The sequence below is a fragment of the Lolium perenne genome, chromosome 3, assembly GCF_019359855.2.
Source record: "Lolium perenne isolate Kyuss_39 chromosome 3, Kyuss_2.0, whole genome shotgun sequence".
Classification (NCBI taxonomy): Eukaryota; Viridiplantae; Streptophyta; class Magnoliopsida; order Poales; family Poaceae; genus Lolium; species Lolium perenne.
This window is the reverse complement of record NC_067246.2, coordinates 95,015,391-95,033,630: the sequence shown is the minus strand read 5'-3', so window position 1 is coordinate 95,033,630 and position 18,240 is coordinate 95,015,391. Positions and strand designations below refer to the sequence as shown.

At 50.7% G+C, this 18,240-nt stretch overlaps 2 protein-coding genes across 2 annotated transcripts; both read right to left on the bottom strand.

The window, feature by feature from the left end:
• Positions 1-4,346: 4,346 nt before the first annotated feature.
• Positions 4,347-6,671, bottom strand: LOC139837951 (uncharacterized). The gene has a single exon (XM_071827278.1). It carries the CDS (start codon positions 6,669-6,671, stop codon positions 4,347-4,349), a length of 2,325 nt encoding a protein of 774 aa, XP_071683379.1.
• A 1,963-nt stretch (positions 6,672-8,634) lies between these two features.
• Positions 8,635-10,186, bottom strand: LOC127341883 (S-norcoclaurine synthase 1). Its single transcript, XM_051367824.2, has 2 exons — positions 9,491-10,186; positions 8,635-9,366 (listed from the first exon to the last, which is right to left on the bottom strand). The coding sequence occupies exons 1-2, from the start codon at positions 10,012-10,014 to the stop codon at positions 8,796-8,798; spliced, it is 1,095 nt and encodes a 364-aa protein (XP_051223784.1). The 5' UTR covers positions 10,015-10,186; the 3' UTR covers positions 8,635-8,795.
• Between the last annotated feature and the right edge of the window lie 8,054 nt (positions 10,187-18,240).

Below are 18,240 nucleotides of genomic sequence, written 5' to 3'. Positions count from 1 at the left end.
AGGGGATATCTCGGGATTATGTCGTTCAAAACCGGAGAAGTAAACGGACTAGTGGGGATTTTCCGGGATACGAAATAATCCCCTCCCATCCCCATAAATACCCTAGAACTAAACAAGGCCTTAGTGTGCCCGTTGCCATATGGAGGCACAACGGAGGGTCCGAGGCACACCTGACGATCCTTCACTGCCTTTTTCTTTGACACTAGGGTTCTGCCACCAGGTCACCGGCGGGCCGGCGCCGCGGCCGCCGGAGATGGACGCCGCGGAGATTGTGAAGAGGATTGACGCCCTCGAGGCCGGACCTCGTTGCCAAGGGCTCCCGCATCACCGATCTGGACGCTAGGGTCTCCCTTCTCAAAGCCGAGAACGCGCGCGCTTGAGGAAGGCCACGCCCAACGGCCAGGCGATGCATCGTATAGACAGGAAGCGTCCAACTTTCGGTCGATTGGAGGAGGATTTCGGCTGAATCAAGCAAAAGCAAGGCGACATTTTGGGTGGGCATGTGGTGAATGATGTTACAGAGGACAGTGACGGCGAGGAAGGGGGACTGTATGTCGATGCCACCAATGGGAGGAGCCATCTTGCTGTCCCGACTCCCTGCGAGCGCAGAGTGCCGATGGGGATTGCCGAGAACTGCAGTGATGGCGATATTGGGGACGCAGGGGGAGGCAGTGGAAACGATCGTGGAAGCCTATAGCAGGAGGATGATTACCAGCGATAGCGAGGACGAGGACAAGGACATGAATGACAAGGATGGTAAGGTGCAGGAGGAGTTGGGTGTTACACCCACCACTAGAAAGCGTCTGTTACGTGGACTCAGCGCCAGTGGTAGTGACAATGAAGATGCCGCTGAGGATGTTCATGGGGTCTGTCTGAAGCATGTGTCCTGTCCTATGCAGCGGAGACGGGGACTGAAAATGAGGAGGATGATAGTTCTTTCAATCATGAAGTTATTCAGACGATGAAGATCAAGAGGGGGAGGTGAATTAGGTGACATTAATGGGTCTTCTAGTTTCATGACAAAGTGTTCAGCTCAGTTAGTGGAAACTAACAAGAGAGTGCGAGTTGCATAATGTGGGCTTGACTTGTTGAACCCAACGAGTACTTGCACAGTCAGGATAATTTAGAAGAAGCTGGCAGTATGTGGATGGATTTATAAATGATGAGGATTGTTCAGAAAATTCTTCAGATGAATCTGAACCTGCTAAACCAGAAGGGCATGTCAGTGAGGTGAACTATAAAGAAGTTATGGCTTGCATAGGATGTAGAAGCAATGCTATCACTAACGACTGGGAATACGAAGCAGAGATGCTGTCAGCATTTGTTGAACAACCTGAACTTTGCTTCAAAGCTGTATGTGCTCTCTATCGGAAGCAAACTGAGGAAGAAGAGTCTGAGAAAGCAGGCATGGTGCATAATGGACAAAGATTTAACTAGTTGATGCTGGTAGGTATGTTGTGTGTATGCAGTGCAAGTATAGTCTGTACTTTACTCTTCTATCTCCATTTACAATTTTACATGCTGCATTTGCCATTTAGCTAAGCCTCCACATTATCCGTGCCGTTCATCGCCTGCAAAATTAAGGTTTCAGAAGGAAACTTGGTCTTGGTTGTTACAACTTACAAGAACCTGCACCTATGCAGTTATCTACTGCAAATATCTAGTCTCTAAGTAAGAAGAGATTTTGAGTGGATTATCAGATTTCGGTTGGTAGAAACTAGGGTTCTACCGAGGCGAGGGCGTAGATTGTAGGGGTGGAAGTGCGGAGAGCGAGAGGGAGGAAGGCGGCGCCGGCGGCAGGGCGCAGTCGCGAGCACGCGGTGGCGGCGGCTAGGGCTTGGGCGGCGCGGACGGGAGAAGGCCGACTCCTCTGGGAGTCGGCAATAATGATATCTGATTATTGCTTGATTGATTTAGTCTATTACAACTTGTATATATAAGAGAACTAGCGAAACCCTAATCTGCTAACTGGGCTAAGCCCCTAACTAAGCTTGGCCGGTTGGGCCAATGGGCCCCCTCCGGCGGTAGACCAGGCCGGTCATAACATCTCTCCCCGCCTGCGCAAACAGCTCGTCCTCGAGCTGGTAGTCTGGGTAATGCTGCTGGAACTCCTCGCGGGGCTCCCAAGTCGCCTCTTCCTCGGAAAGGCCCTCCCACTGCACCAACAAGTGCCAAACATCACGACGTAGTTGAGCGCGGAGCACCTTGGCCGGACTGGGCAGCAGACGACCCTCGGCCGTCGGCGGAAGTGGTGGAGTGGCCACCGGCGGGGCACCGCGATAGGGCTTCAGCAGGCCCACGTGGAATACGTCGTGAATGCGAGCCCCCTCCGGCAACTGAAGCCTGTACGCCATGGTCCCAATCCGCTCGACGATGATGAAGGGCCCCGCATAGCGCGGACCAAGTTTACGCTTGGCACGCGGGTCGAGGGACTGATGAGAGCGGTGCAACAGGCGAAGCCACACCCAGTCACCCACCGCGTACTCAACCTCCCGATGTCGCCCGTCATAGTAGTGCTTGGCGACCTGTTGAGCTTGGACAAGACGCTGCCGCACCTCGGCCAGCATCTCGTCGCGAGCGCGGATGAGCTCGCCAGCTGCCTCCGTCCGCGCTGTCGCTGGATCCACCGGTAGGATAGGTGGTGGAGGTCGACCGTAGACCACCTCGAATGGCGTGGCACGCAGGGCGGAATGGTAGGAGGTGTTGTAGCAGTACTCCGCCCATGCAAGCCAATCCACCCAAGCGCGAGGACGATCACCTGTAACACAGCGCAAATACATGGCGATCACCTTATTGACCACCTCGGACTGGCCGTCCGTCTGAGGATGGAACGCCGTGCTGAACCGGAGTTGGACCCCAGCCATGCGGAAGAGGTCCCGCCACACGTGCCCCGTGAACACCGGATCTCGATCACATACGATGGACGAGGGAAACCCGTGTAGGCGGACGATACCGTCGAAGAAGGCGTGGGCCACAGACGCCGCCGTGTAGGGATGGCCAAGCGCGATGAAGTGGGCGTACTTGGAGAAGCGGTCAACCACCGTAAGGATGACAGACTTGCCGCCCACCCTCGGAAGGCCCTCGATGAAGTCCATGGAGATGTCGGCCCACACCTGCGAAGGAACGTCAAGCGGCTGCAAGACACCAGCTGGACGCAAAGTCTCCGTCTTGTTGCGCTGACACGTCTCACACGAACGCACCCAATCCTGGACCATGGCCCTATCGCCAGGGATGTAGAAGTCCGCGCGAAGACGATGGAGGGTCTTCTGGACACCCTCATGACCGGCGGAGTGCGCCAAGAGCAGCACCTGATGGCGAAGGTCATCATGGTCGGGGACGAACACGCGGCGCCCGTGGAGGAGAAGGCCGTCGGTGATGCGCCAAGGGTCGTCCAGCTCACCCGCGTCGAGCTGCTGACGCAGAAGCTGGGCATCCGGCGCGGACACCGTCGCCTGGCGAATGCGGTCGAAGAGGATGAAGGAGGGACCCGAGCGGATGCAGAGCAGGCGTCCGTCCGAGTCTCCCTCAGTGGCGTCGGGATCGGCGTCGCGGCGGGACAGGGCGTCGGCCACCGTGTTGAGGCGCCCCGGACGATACTCCACCGTGAAGTCGAAGCCAAACAGCTTGCTGATCCACTGGTGCTGGGGCACCGTCGACAGCCGCTGGTCCAAGAGGAACTTAAGGCTGTAGTGGTCCGTACGTACGCGGAACGAGCGCCCCCATAGGTAGGGGCGCCAGTGGCGGACGGCCTGGACCAAGCCAATGAGTTCCTGCTCGTACGCCGCAAGCTTGAGGTGGCGTGCAGCAAACGGTCGGCTGAAGTAGGCGAGCGGCCCGTCACCCTGGTGAAGGACGGCACCGAACCCCGCCCCGGAGGCGTCACAGTCGACGATGAACGGCTTGTCGAAGTCCGGCATCTGGAGAACGGGGCCCGTCGTCAGGGCCCCCTTGAGGGCCTCGAAGGCAGCGGTAGCCTCGTCGTCCCAAGCGAAGGCCTCGTGCCGCAGCAGGCGCGTGAGCGGCGAGGCGATGAGGCCGAAATCCCGGATGAACTTCCGGTAGTAGCCGGCGAGGCCCAGGAACCCGCGGAGGGCGCGTGGTGAACGCGGCGTCGGCCAGGCGGCGACCGCTGCCACCTTGTCCGCATCCATCGCCACCCCGTCGGCGGAGATGACGTGACCGAGATAGGCCACCGAGGTCGTCGCAAACGAGCACTTCGAGCGCTTGAGGTGAAGTCGATGCGCTCGAAGCTCGTTGAAGACGATGGCGACATGCTGCAGGTGCTCCGCCCATGATGCGCTGTAGATCAAGATATCATCAAAAAAAACCAACACAAAACGACGTAACTATGGGCGAAGGACATCATTCATCAGGGCCTGGAAGGTCGCGGGCGTGTTGGTGAGGCCGAAAGGCATCACCACGAACTCGAAGTGGCCATGGTGTGTCCGGAACGCCGTCTTGGTGATGTCCTCCGGGTGCATGCGCACCTGATGATAGCCTGAGCGGAGGTCGAGCTTGGTGAAGAACCTCGCGCCGTGGAGCTCGTCAAACAGCTCGTCAACCACCGGGATCGGGAACTTGTCCTTGAGCGTGAGGGCGTTGAGGGCGCGGTAGTCGATGCAGAATCGCCACGTGCCATCCGACTTGCGCACCAAGAGCACCGGCGCGGAGAACGGGGACGTGGAGATCCTGATGATGCCCGCCGCCAACATGAGCGCGCACTGGCGCTCCAGCTCGTCCTTCTGCAGCTGGGGGTAGCAGTATGGGCGCACCGCCACTGGCGCCGACCCCGGGAGCAAGTGTATGCGATGGTCACATGCTCGTGGGGGCGGCAGGCCCTGCGGCTCCTCGAAGATGTCGCCGTGCTGCTGCAGGAGGTGCGTCAGGAGGGGGTGGTCGGCGTCGTCGGCCCCAGAGACTAGCTGGAGCTGCGGCGCGGGAGATGTGCCTCCGAGACCCTCCCAGCGAATGTGGCGTCCCTGGCGCCAGAAGGTCATCGTCAGGGCGTCGAAGTCCCAGAGGATGGGTCCGAGCGTCCGCAGAAAGTCGACGCCAAGGATGAAGTCGAAGCAGCCCAAGTCGATGCCGGCGCACGTGATGACGAAGTGCTCGTCGCCGATGGTAAGGGGGACGTGCTGGACCACCCCATGGCAGTGGAGGCGGTCACCGTTGGCCACGGTCACGCGGAGGGTATCCCCACCTGTCGGCTGTAGCGCGAGGCGGCGCATAGTGGCGGCGGGGAGGAAATTATGCGTAGACCCCGTGTCCAGTAGCGCCACCAGAGGCTCGCCCTGGATAGTGACCGGAAGCAACATCGTCCGCTCGTGGCGGATGCCGGCGAGCGCGTGGAGGGACACGACGAAGGCTGTGGCAGCTGCGTCGGTCGGCCCGGCCATCTCGGATGCCGCGGCAACCGGCCCGGCCATCGGGTCGCCCTCCTCTACGTCGACGGTCTCCAGGTAGAAGAGGCGAGGGCACACGTGTCCGGGCGTGTATGGGTCGTCGCAGTTGAAGCAGAGTCCCAGACGGCGGCGTTCGAGCTGCTCCGCCGGGGTGAGGCGGCGGAACGTGCGTGTAGCTGCGGGGGCCGGGCCAGTCGGTCTAGGTGGGGCGGGGCGGGTGGCGGCCGCGGCCGGAGGAGGAGGTCGGGCGGCGCGGGTGCCGCGGGCCAGGGGCGTCTGCTGAACCGCCTGGGCGCGACGCTCATAAGCGCGCGCGTAGTGCATCGCCGTCTGGAGGTCCCGCGGGGCCTGTAGCTCGACATCCACGCGAATATGGTCCGGGAGGCCGCCAATGAAGAGCTCGGCGCGCTGTTGGCCCGTCACGCCGGGCGCATGGCATGCGAGGGCCTGGAAGCGGTCGGCGAAGTCCTGCACCGTGGTGGTGAACGCCAAACGCCCAAGTTCCGCCAAGCGGCTGCCGCGGACTGGAGGGCCGAAGCGGAGAAGGCAGAGCTCACGGAACCGGTCCCATGGAGGCATGCCACCCTCGTCCTGCTCCAGGGAGTAGTACCACGTCTGGGCGGCGCCGCGGAGGTGGTACGAGGCGAGCCACGTCCGGACCGACGCCAGGGTACGCTGTCCCCGGAAGAACTGCTCGCACTGGTTGAGCCAGTTGAGGGGGTCCTCGACGCCGTCGTATGTGGCGAATTCCAGCTTGGCGTAGCATGGGGGAGCGAGGCCGGTGGCGCCCTGGGCGGGGTACTCCGCGCGACCAGCGGACGGCTCGGCGAAGCGGGCGGGCGGCGGGTCTGGGAAGGACGGGCGCGGAGGGTCCCCGGCGGTGGTGTAGACGGGGGATGGCGCCGGTGCGGCCGAGTGGATCGGCGGGGCTCCGTCGCGGTCACCCACGCCGGGAGTCGGGAGGGCGATGGCGGGAATCGACCCGCTGGATGGGCACCCCCGGGGCAGCGAGGCGGGGCCCGGGCTGGGGGCCGGCGGCCGGGACGCCCATGGTGGCGGCGGCGGTGAGGCCGGGGCGGAGTGGGCGCTCCTGGCCGGGGAGGGCTGTCGGCGCGGCCGGGTATGCGGCGAGGGTGGCGACAGATCGGCGTAGTCATCCCCTCGCGCACCGATGAGGTACAAAGCGGATGCCCCGGACGGCGGTGGCGAGGTCGCGGATGGCCGTCGACGCCTCTTGCTGCGAGAGGAGGGGCGGCGGCGCGGCGACATCTGCTGTGGCGCCGCGGCGCCCGTGGAGGGCGGCGGCAGCTTGCGGCGGCGGAGGAGGCCGGCGGCGTCTCGGAGGCGGCGGCGGAGGTGGCGGTGGTCTGGCCCGAAGACATGATCGTAGATGTCTCTGATACCAAATTGGTAGAAACTAGGGTTCTACCGAGGCGAGGGCGTAGATTGTAGGGGTGGAAGTGCGGAGAGCGAGAGGGAGGAAGGCGGCGCCGGCGGCAGGGCGCCGTCGCGAGCTCTGTGATGGCGGCGGCTAGGGCTTGGGCGGCGCGGACGGGAGAAGGCCGACTCCTCTGGGAGTCGGCAATAATGATATCTGATTATTGCTTGATTGATTTAGTCTATTACAACTTGTATATATAAGAGAACTAGCGAAACCCTAATCTGCTAACTGGGCTAAGCCCCTAACTAAGCTTGGCCGGTTGGGCCAATGGGCCCCCTCCGGCGGTAGACCAGGCCGGTCATAACATCGGTGATGGTTGATGTGTTGACCATGCCTTACAGTCTGATACTAATTTTGATGTCCCCGTTGTGTTTGAGGTCACCCCCTGTAGTTTTCAGTTTAAAAAATAAATACCTTTCTTTTCCATGTATATTGTTCGGGCTTCTCTGACTACGTTGTTGTAGGTTGGACTATCAACATGGCAAACTTTATTTTGGTGTCAAAGTTAAGCTAGCTTGACCAAATTTAAGGATCTCATATTCTGGTGTCCTACAGTATTAAATAGCGATCATGCGGCTAGAACCTATAAAATAAGTACAATAAGGATTGTACTCATAAGATGATGGTGTATTCTGCTAAAATGATTGATTTCAGGTTCTCACGTTATCATTTTGTCTATATGCTTTAACGTCTTATAATAAATATCTCACTTAATTTTGCTTCTCACGATTGACTAATTAGCACACATCAAGCATATGTGATGTATTTTCTCTTATTTTTTACTTTTTATGTTTCAATATATCATTCTAGTCGTAAAGAAAAGATCAAGATCAAGAACTAGAATTGAACTAACTGTCTTTGTTTATTTCATTATGCAAATCGTTTTTGTTGTTCAGGGTATCTCGCTTAGCGGAGTTTCTTCTGGATGGTGATGCTTTTGGAACTCCTAAGAAGACAGTACATGACTTGGAAAAATAAGATCCAGATGCTCTTGAGTTCTGCGAGAAGATGGCTACACGTTACTCAAACAGCTGTTTGCAATATATCAGAATAAGGAGGATCCCTACTTTCCATGACTCTGGTGAAGTATTAAGAACCTACATTTTTTTATTCAGCATGTTAAAGAGTATTTAGCTTTTTTCAATGTACTATTTATTTTTCTCAAAATATAGCATACATGTATATGGTGATATAGTTTATCGTTCTGCCGAGACGTCAGCCATGGATCCAACTTTTTCTGTTTGTTCTCTTCAGTACATCATGTTGATATGTATAAGTGGATTGCCTAGCCTTTTCCATTAGTTCGTACTTTTGGTTGCGTTGGCTTGTGCATAAAGCTTGACATGGTATCAGAGTCCAGGGTCTCAAATTCGAGTCCTGGCTTTCGCAATATTTGCCCACCCCTATGTCCGCCGCGTATACGATCATTCATACGTGTGCTATTTTTCTTTCCACGTGTTGACCTTCCCTTCTTTTCTCCCAGTCACACGTAAGGAGGGGTGTTGATATGTATAAGTGGATTGCCTAGTCCTTTCCATCAGTTCAGACTTTTGGTTGCGTTGGCTTGTGCATGAAGCTTGACATATCGAATAAAAACTGTTGAAAACAAGGACTCATTGTAGATAGAGATTGACAATGACAAAGAGGAATTTCCGTGTGGATATAGTGACACTTATGCTTGTAGTTATGTTATTTTCGCAGCAATTAGGTGATTGAATCCATCCTTTAATTTTATTATAGGTTGGAGGGATTTATTGGTGCGTTATGCTGCCCTCTGTTTGCAACTCTACATCTAAAAAACTGTCAAAATATTAACTTCTTTTATAGTACTCCTTCCATTCTATATTCTTGTCGTGGTTCTTGGTTTAGATTTGAACTACAATCAGGACAAGAATTATGGAACAGAGGGAATAGTAGATATATAGTTTTAACAATGACTTGTGAAAAAGACATCAAGTGATCTTCATGGCGTCCATTATGTTTTTGCCTTCCAGTTTGCTGGAGAGGACGAGCTTCACATAATCCTCGACGCTGATGCTCCTGTACCGCACTTCCTCATCTCCGACGACCTCCTCCAGCGGCCCGTAGGTGGTGCCGAACTTTCCGCTGTGGAACGCCGCGATGGACATCCGCTCCTCTCGCGCGTTGACCACCGCTCTGTGCTCGACGCTCTTGTACTTCCCGTTGGTGAGCACCTCGACGACGTCACCGACGTTGGCGACGAGGGCCCCAGGGAGCGGCATGACGGGGACCCAGCCACCGTTCCTCCTGATCTGCAACCCGGGAACGGAGCTGACCTGCAGCAGCAGCGTGAGCCCGACGGCGTCTGAGTGCGGTGACAGGCCCAACACTCTGTCAACGTGCGCCTCCGGGCACGGCGGGTAGTAGTTCATCCTCATGCCCTGCGTTGCGGCGAGCCTTGTCATGTCCGAGTGGTCTCGCGCGCCCAGGTTCTCCGCCATGGCCCGGAGCAGCTCGCTGGCCACGCTCTGTACCTCCGCAGAGTAGCTCTCCAAGCACTTCCTGCAATGACAACAAACAAATTGACGGCATCACAACTGAGACATCGAATGCTCCCGGCAATACGTCATGTTAGCTGCAATTAAGTATGACCAGTCAGCTGAAGAATTGATGTTTTTTTACTTACTTGAACGTGGAAGGGTTGGACGGCCAAAGGTGGAGGTCGCGGTAGCTAGGCGGCTGCGTGAGAAGGAAGAACATGTCGGCCCAGTCCAGCTTCTGCTTCTCCGAGACGACGAAAGCCTGCCCGTACCCCTCGATCCCTCCGGGCTCCTGGGCGAGGGATGCCTTCTCCTCCAGCGGCAGCGCGAAGAACCCCATGACGTTCCTCTTTATCTCCTCCATGGTCTCCTCAGGAATCCCGTGGTTCACGACCTGGAAGAAGCCCCAGTTCTCGCAGGCCAAGCGCAGCCTGGCGGCCTCCTCGGCCCGGTCGTCCTGACCGAGGAGCCGGCCGAGGTCGATGACGGGGACATGCTCCTGTTCGTGAGCAGGGCCGTCGAGTTGCAGGTCCACCGTGTTGGGCTGAGGCCGCAGGTAACGGTGGAGGAGGGTGGGCGTGACAGTGAGGTCTTGATGCCGGCCGGAGAGGTCCTGCACGTTGGGCACGGGCAGCGAGCCGCCCAGGTTCCGCGGCTTGGTGACTTCCATCGATCGGAACTGATCGTCGTTCGATTGTTGTGCTTGCTCTTGCTCACAGCTCACTCCGCTAGTGATTTATTTTGCAGGTGAAAGCCGGCCTACGCGTTTGTCCGCATGTCGTTAGCTAGGTGGAGGAAGACTATTTCAACTGCAAGAACTATAGTTGCTCTGCAAATGGCAAGATAAGAGAAAGTTGGATGCCGACCTGGCAACTACCATAACTTTGCTTTGCTTGTAAGATCAGGCACGACTCATTTTTTTTCGATAAAGAGGCACGACTCATTTGGCAACAGAGTTATTGCCCAATCATAACCATTCCCGTGCCACAAAATTCTTCTCGTCCTCATCCCACTAACCGTCTCGGTGCCAGTTCTTAAGCAAATAACCATCGGTTGGGCACATGGCCACAAGTACCAGAACTACAAGTGATATAGGCAACTAAATAACAGCAACATATGCAAGAGAAAAATGGGCGCATGGAGATCGCGAGGAAGAGGACTGGAGAGTGCGGACACTGCACTTTAGTTGTTGCATATTGTGATCTCCATCTGAATGCCACATTTGCTTTTTTGGTTCTGTCTTTAACTTCATTTTCTTATAACCATAATTTCTTTTGTGCTGCTCATTATCTGCAAAAAATTGTGATTGAGGCAACTTGGCATAATTGCGTGTCTCCACCTGGTTCGATCCGCACCAAGTATCCTTGCCAAATTTGACGCAGATATATGATCATAGGCCCATCTGCACGCTTAGGGAAACATGTCCTTATTTGTAGAAAGCAATCTCATCTAGACACTCATTTGTTTTAAGAAAGGATTTTCTGTGTGTGGATTAACAGAGATCTTCTGTTGACCATGCCTATGCTGAATTTGATTCTCAAGTCATATTAAGTATCTTCCTTTTCCATGTAAACTGTAGGATTTCTCAGACTACACTTTCGTACGGTGAACAATCAACATGACACACTATTTTTTGGTATCAAAATCCAGCTATCTTGCTGACTCCATGGATCCTGATAATCACGGCATTTATATTTTCTGAAAGAAGTATATGGAGCAATTTGTTCTGCAGATGGTATGCTCGTTATGAGACGTCCTCATAATGTAGTTTTCTCTTTGTCTATTGATAAATAATAACACGCAATACAAGCATATGCGATATTTTATTGTCATTTATGTTTTCAAATACATTAATCCAATCCTAGGCAAGAGATCAAGAACTAGCATTGAACTTGGATTTTCTCTTTGTCTCATTCTGAAACTTTTTTTCTTTGTTTAGGGGTTCTGGCATGACGGAGTTTCTTCTGGACGTTGATGCTTTTGGACCGCTTAAGAAGGCCGTACATGATTAGGAAAGTATGATAAATGTGCTCTCGAGTTCTGTCGCAATATTGATTTCCGTTCCTCAGTTATCTGCAATATGTCAGAACAAGGAGGACCCCTACTTTCCATAGCTCTGGTTTAAGTAATCACCAACTCCATATGCTGACCTTTCTGTGACCCTGTCAGGCTCACTCTTTTTGTATATATAGGTGTACTTTTGTTTCTTCCAGGTAGTCTGTACACTGAGGGCATTCTGAAGTTAGTTTTGGAGAATGCAGCTATCTTGATGTTCCTACCAGTAAGATACCCGCTGTTACGCAAAGTGCGCGGCTGACTGTGTCAATGTTGTTTAGCTGTAGTGCTGGTGCTGACTGCCTGTAATACCCCTGCATTGTACATATGCCCCATTTATCCTGGAGAAGTTACCAAGGTGTACTTGTCCATCTATTCTGTGTTGTTTGATTGCATTGTTCATGTAGTCTGGATGTCATCATGCCTTCTCGCCTGCCAATGGAGGTGTGATCAATGCATTATTAACTGCAAGCTTATTATTCAGTGAACCTTTTCGGAACGATTTTTTCTACGGCAATGCATGGAAGGATGAGACTGATTTAATTGACTAGAAATTTGCCAGGTCGATTCCAATTTCAGGTTTGTTGTGAGCACTTGTTGGTACTTCAAACTGGTCGTTCACGACGCCCGGCTGCACTGAGCAGCTTCCATCTACTCACTACCTTAATCTGCATTACTCCTCTTCGCTTAGGCCATACATTAATATCTGTCCAGCGGTTTTGAGCTAAATGTCTCAATCATAGCTCAACACTCATGTAACTAATTGCCGCTGTTCTCTCCAGCTGCAATTATTTGTCTCGTTGGTTGCAAGAACGGCACTGTACTGAGATTTGGGGTCGAGGAGTCGGGATCTTCAGACATCAGGTTACTCTAAAGACCCAACCAAGACCACATGCCCGGGACGGAGCTGTCTGTAGGTGATATACTAACACTGCACTACAGTACATCACTACGGTACAGTCTATAGACGCATTATTTCACAACGCAAGAAGTCCGCTGTGCTGCTGATGTGTCTGCCCCGCTTTGGCCGGCGGCCGATCGGCTTCGTATCCGGCCCGGCCGGCGATGATGCCGCTGTGGTTCCAACAGCTCAATAAAATCTTCTGTTGAAAAACTTAATTATCTTATTGTCTACTGCAGTCGATCTTGGTAGTATGTGCCACCGGCGCAGATCTGTGCACTGTCCAAGTATACCCACAAGGCTCGTCTTGAGTTTTTGCTTGTCATGTTCTGCCGGCAGTAGGCCATTTGCCACCGACTATTGTGTTTTAAATACACAGCGGCATCATTTTTGTTCTGAAGAAAATTTTGTGTTCTGAAATTTCACTCTCGCCGTGATCGCCTAGCCTTGGATGGCGAAGCTCTCGCGGATTATACCTCTGGACGCGTGGACTACGCAAGAGAAAATCGTCCGTTTGATTCTTGAAGCAATGAGGAGATATCCTTGCGGCTAGGATGATTTACCTAGCTGCAGGGATCGTCCGAATCATTATGTCCATCTAGCTCTTCTATTTTACTTGGTGAGTTGATATCGATTGAATTCCGTTATTGGAACTACATAGAATAGATCTTCGGTGTTCATGTAGTTATAATTTTCTGAAATACATGCACAATCCCCTTCAGGGATATCAGAGCTGATCGATGTTTAGTTGCTTTATTTTGATCTAGCAAGCAAGCACATGTGTGATGGTAGTACCATCTTTTGTTGCTTCTCATCAGTATGCATCTTGTCGAACTCCGTATAAATGCAATTTATTACAAACTTCTAACGCTCCGTGGTTCTTCTATGCTGCTCATGAGTATGCTAGTTGTCAGGTAAATAGGATGCATAGAAACTAGCAACCAATACTTGATGATAGTGATGTAGAATTTGTCTGATAAAATTGATCAATTTGGTTAAAATTTGCAATAGTGCGTCTAGAGCCGTCTAACCCTCCTTTTGTATCTAGTACATTAGATGTGGTATAGTTTCAAGATTTTAATGTGATTGTATGAGATGTCATGCTATATGATGTAATGCAAAATCTGTGTATCATGGTACAACATGATGGCTGGAGCCATATAATTATATTTTAAATATGTCATGCGAGTTAGAACTGCTAATCTTCTTCTACTCGGTCGACGGAATGTCAACCACACGCCGGGGCACCCGGAACATGGAGGTGCTGCCGCATGTGGAAGAGGAGGTGATCCATGCCGCCATGAAGGTGTTCATGGTGCCATGATGATAGAGGAGGAAGTTTTTCATGGTGACGAACAAATGAAGATCAAGGACTATACCACATCACACTTTTATGAACTGCCTATAATGTCAATCCTTTTTCTTAGTACCATGATTGCACATTAGTGTTTATTAGGGTGAACCCTCATATGCAATATAGAGTAGTAGTGTTCATCCATGTGTAGCAGTGTCACGGAAATTGACCTCACGGAGTGCGCCATGTAACATGAGTAAAAACGTGTGTTCATTTGTAAGGCGTATATGATGAAAGGTTCTCATAGCAAAACTCACACTGTTGTCTTGATGTCCTAGCATGATGGTCTTGAGTTCAGACTACTCATAGTGAGGAGTAACATAGGTAGTAACATCAATAACATGCAATGCTAACTAAGTATTTTGATGACATGACATATCATTAATTGAGGAAAGAGAGGATACTGATAACTAGTTATGTTACCATCACATCACACATTTCAAGAAAAAATGACTCTACAAAGTAATAAATATAGCATTCTATGTTACTACACATATGATAGTACCCACTATGGAGGTCGTGGACGCCCCACCATCAGTGATGTAACATCAATGGTGATGTGCCGCTGATACGTCTCAAACATACCTATAATTTTTTTATGATCCATGCTTGTTTTAGATCAATTTATATATGTTTTGCTCATACTTCGTTACACTTTTATACATTTTTCGGCACTAACCTATTAACAAGATGCCACAATGCCAGCTTCATGTTTTCTGTTGTTTTTGTATTTCAGAAAAGTTGCACATAAAATATTCTCAAAATTGAACGAAATAAAAGCCGAAGTCAATATTTTACCGTAACGAAGACAAAGTCCATTGGGGAGTAGAAGGGGGGCAGCAGGGCGGCCACACCTGCCCTAGGCGTGGCCTGGCCCTAGCCCGCGCTTAGGGGTGGGGTGGCCCCCCTGGCCTCCACCGACATCGCCCCTCCGCCTATTTATTCACAATCTCGGAAAAACCCTGAAGACCCGACCCTCCATCCACGAAAAGTTCCATCGCGGCCGCCTTCGCAGAACCCATCTCGGGGGGTTCTGAGCTCTTTCGGACACCCTGCCGGAGGGGGAAATCATCGCCGGAGGCATCTACATCGCCATGCCCGCCTCCGAAGTGATGCGTGATTAGTTCATCCCTAGACTATGGGTCCATAGCAGTAGCTAGATGGTTGTCTTCTCCAATTTGTGACTTATGTTTAGATCTTGTGAGCTGCCCTACATGATCAAGATCATTCTTATGTAATACTACATGTTATGTTTGCTAGGATTAGATGAATATTGTATACTATGTTGAGATCGATTATATATTCATGTCATATGTTATTTGTGATCTTGCGTGCTTGATACGCGTACAACACGCGACCGTTGGGAACCCCAAGAGGAAGGTGTGATGCGTACAGCGGCAAGTTTTCCCTCAGTAAGAAACCAAGGTTTATCGAACCAGTAGGAGCCAAGAAGCACGTTGAAGGTTGATGGCGGCGAAGTGTAGTGCGGCGCAACACCAGGGATTCCGGCGCCAATGTGGAACCTGCACAACACAACCAAAGTACTTTGTCCCAACGTAACAGTGGGGTTGTCAATCTCACCGGCTTGCTGTAACAAAGGATTAGATGTATAGTGTGGATGATGATTGTTTGCAGAAAACAGTAGAACAAGTATTTCAGTAGATTGTATTCGATTAAAAGAATGGACCGGGGTCCACAGTTCACTAGAGGCGTCTCTCCGATAAAAATAAGCATGTTGGGTGAACAAATTACAGTTGAGCAATTGACAAATAAAGAGGGCATGACCATGCACATACATGATATGATGAGTATTGTGAGATTTAATTGGGCATTACGACAAAGTACATAGACCGCTATCCAGCATGCATCTATGCCTAAAAAGTCCACCTTCAGGTTATCATCCGAACCCCTTCCAGTATTAAGTTGCAAACAACAGACAATTGCATTAAGTATGGTGCGTAATGTAATCAACAACTACATCCTTAGACATAGCATCGATGTTTTATCCCTAGTGGCAACAACACATCCACAACCTTAGAACTTTCTGTCACTGTCCCAGATTTAATGGATGCATGAACCCACTATCGAGCATAAATACTCCCTCTTGGAGTTACTAGCAAAAACTTGGCCAGAGCCTCTACTAATAACGGAGAGCATGCAAGATCATAAACAACACATAGATGATAGATTGATAATCAACATAGCATAGTATTCTCTATCCATCGGATCCCAACAAACACAACATGTAGCATTACAGATAGATGATCTTGATCATGTTAGGCAGCTCACAAGACCCGACAATGAAGCACAATTAGGAGAAGACGACCATCTAGCTACTGCTATGGACTCATAGTCCAGGGGTGAACTACTCACTCATCACTCTGGAGGCGACCATGGCGGTGAAGAGTCCTCCGGGAGATGATTCCCTTCTCCGGCAGGGTGCCGGAGGCGATCTCCTGAATCCCCCGAGATGGGATTGGCGGCGGCGGTGTCTCTGGAAGGTTTTCGTATCGTGGCTCTCGATACTGGGGGTTTCGCGATGAAGACCTTAAGTAGGCGGAAGGGCAGGTCAGGAGGCGTTACGGGGGCCCCACACGCTAGGGCGGCGCGGGCCCCGCTGGGCCGCGCCGCCCTAGTGTGGCGGCGCCCCGTGGCCCCACTTTGTCTCTCCCTCGGACTTCTGGAAGCTTCGTGTGAAAATAGGCCCCTGGGCGTTGATTTCGTCCAATTCCGAGAATATTTCCTTGCTAGGATTTCTGAAACCAAAAACAGCAATGACAAAGAATCGCTCTTCGGCATCTTGTTAATAGGTTAGTGCCGGAAAATGCATAAATATGACATAAAGTATGCATAAAACATGTAGATATCATCAATAATGTGGCATGGAACATAAGAAATTATCGATACGTCGGAGACGTATCAGCATCCCCAAGCTTAGTTCCTGCTCGTCCCGAGCAGGTAAACGATAACAAAGATAATTTCTGGAGTGACATGCCATCATAACCTTGATCATACTATTGTAAGCACATGAGCTGAGATCAAATCATTCAAAGAAAGTATCTATATTGATATAAGAGATGATAATGCAAGAGTTAGACAAGCTAGAAGTTTTCATGAACTATTGCTTTAAAGACATGCAACCGTACAAAGTTCATTAAGGATGTGTTAAGTATTCAGCATAGAAGTTCTATCCTTCATTCCAAGCATCAAGTAAATTTTCACAACATAAGAAGGATTCAGTCAAGTAAACATAAACATGAACGTCATGAATCAACTGTTTCGAAGTCTACTCAACCGGTGAGCGCAAGCATTTGGTATTAGCACCAAGATGTTATGGCATAAAGAACGTTAATGGGGGTTTGGAAGGCCAAATGGAAGAAAGGCTTGCAAAGCTGTAAATGACCATTAGACAAGAGGAAGCCTTATGATCGAAGCTATGCAAGGAGTAGTGATTGCCATGCAACGGATGCACATAGAGCTATATGTGTATGAAAGCTCTCCAATGGAACTAGTGGGGGTGCATCCAACTTGGTTGCTCACGAAGACCTAGAGCACTTTTGAGGAGGCTCATCATTAGAATATACAACCCAAGTTCTATAGTGTAAATTCCCCACATAGTTATACTAGTAAAACATGAAAACTCTCTCATATGAAATGTAGGTGCTAAACATGAGCACAAATGATGACTATGAATAATGCGGGTGCTAAAACATGAGCACAAGTGTGGATAAAATATAGTAATTCTGCCCCCTTTTTCTTTATTCTCTTTTTTTTCTTTTTTTCTTTTTCTTTCTTTTCATTTCATTTTTTTCTTTCTTTTCTTTTCTCTTTTTTTTTTCTTTTTGATGGCCTCCATGGCTCTTTTCATTTTTAGGGGCAACATCCTAATATGACAACACACTTTTTTGGTACAAATAACTCATAATGAATGAAACATGATGTATGAAAATGTATGCCTCTGCCAATGTAGCAGGATGTGCAATGATCTAGCGTAACATGGGTAAACCACACATCAGCTGTATATGATCATGCAAAGAAATATATAAATAATAAATGACAACATGGCATGTAATGTAAAATGGATGTTGCATGGCAATATATCTCGGAACAGCTATGGAAATGCTGTGGTAGGTAGGTATGGTGGCTGTTTTGAGGAGATGTATGGGCTTATGTGTAGGAGAACAAGAGAAAGTCCTCCCACGAGTTTGGATGTACTGGCGAAGTATGCACAATTCTCAATGTAAGCAAAAGGCAATGCACAGTACCGAAGAGGCTAGCAAATTTGGATGGTGGAAGTGCCAAAAACCGTAGCTTAACATTAGTCAAAAAGAACTCACAAGCTTATTGCAAACAACTAGCAGGTTCATCATTAAGAGCATGATTAAAATTTACTCCAAGGAGGGCCGTTCACGGTGGCACAAGTACCCCGCTAGCTCCCTCGACCTTCAGCACAACTTAGTTATTACGATGAACTCTCAGACATGGAAAGCTATCAAGTCCAACTACGCCTTCAACTATTTAAATAGAGTTTGTAGTACGGCACAAGCTTAAAGACAACAATCCACTACTAATTTTAACTTATTTAT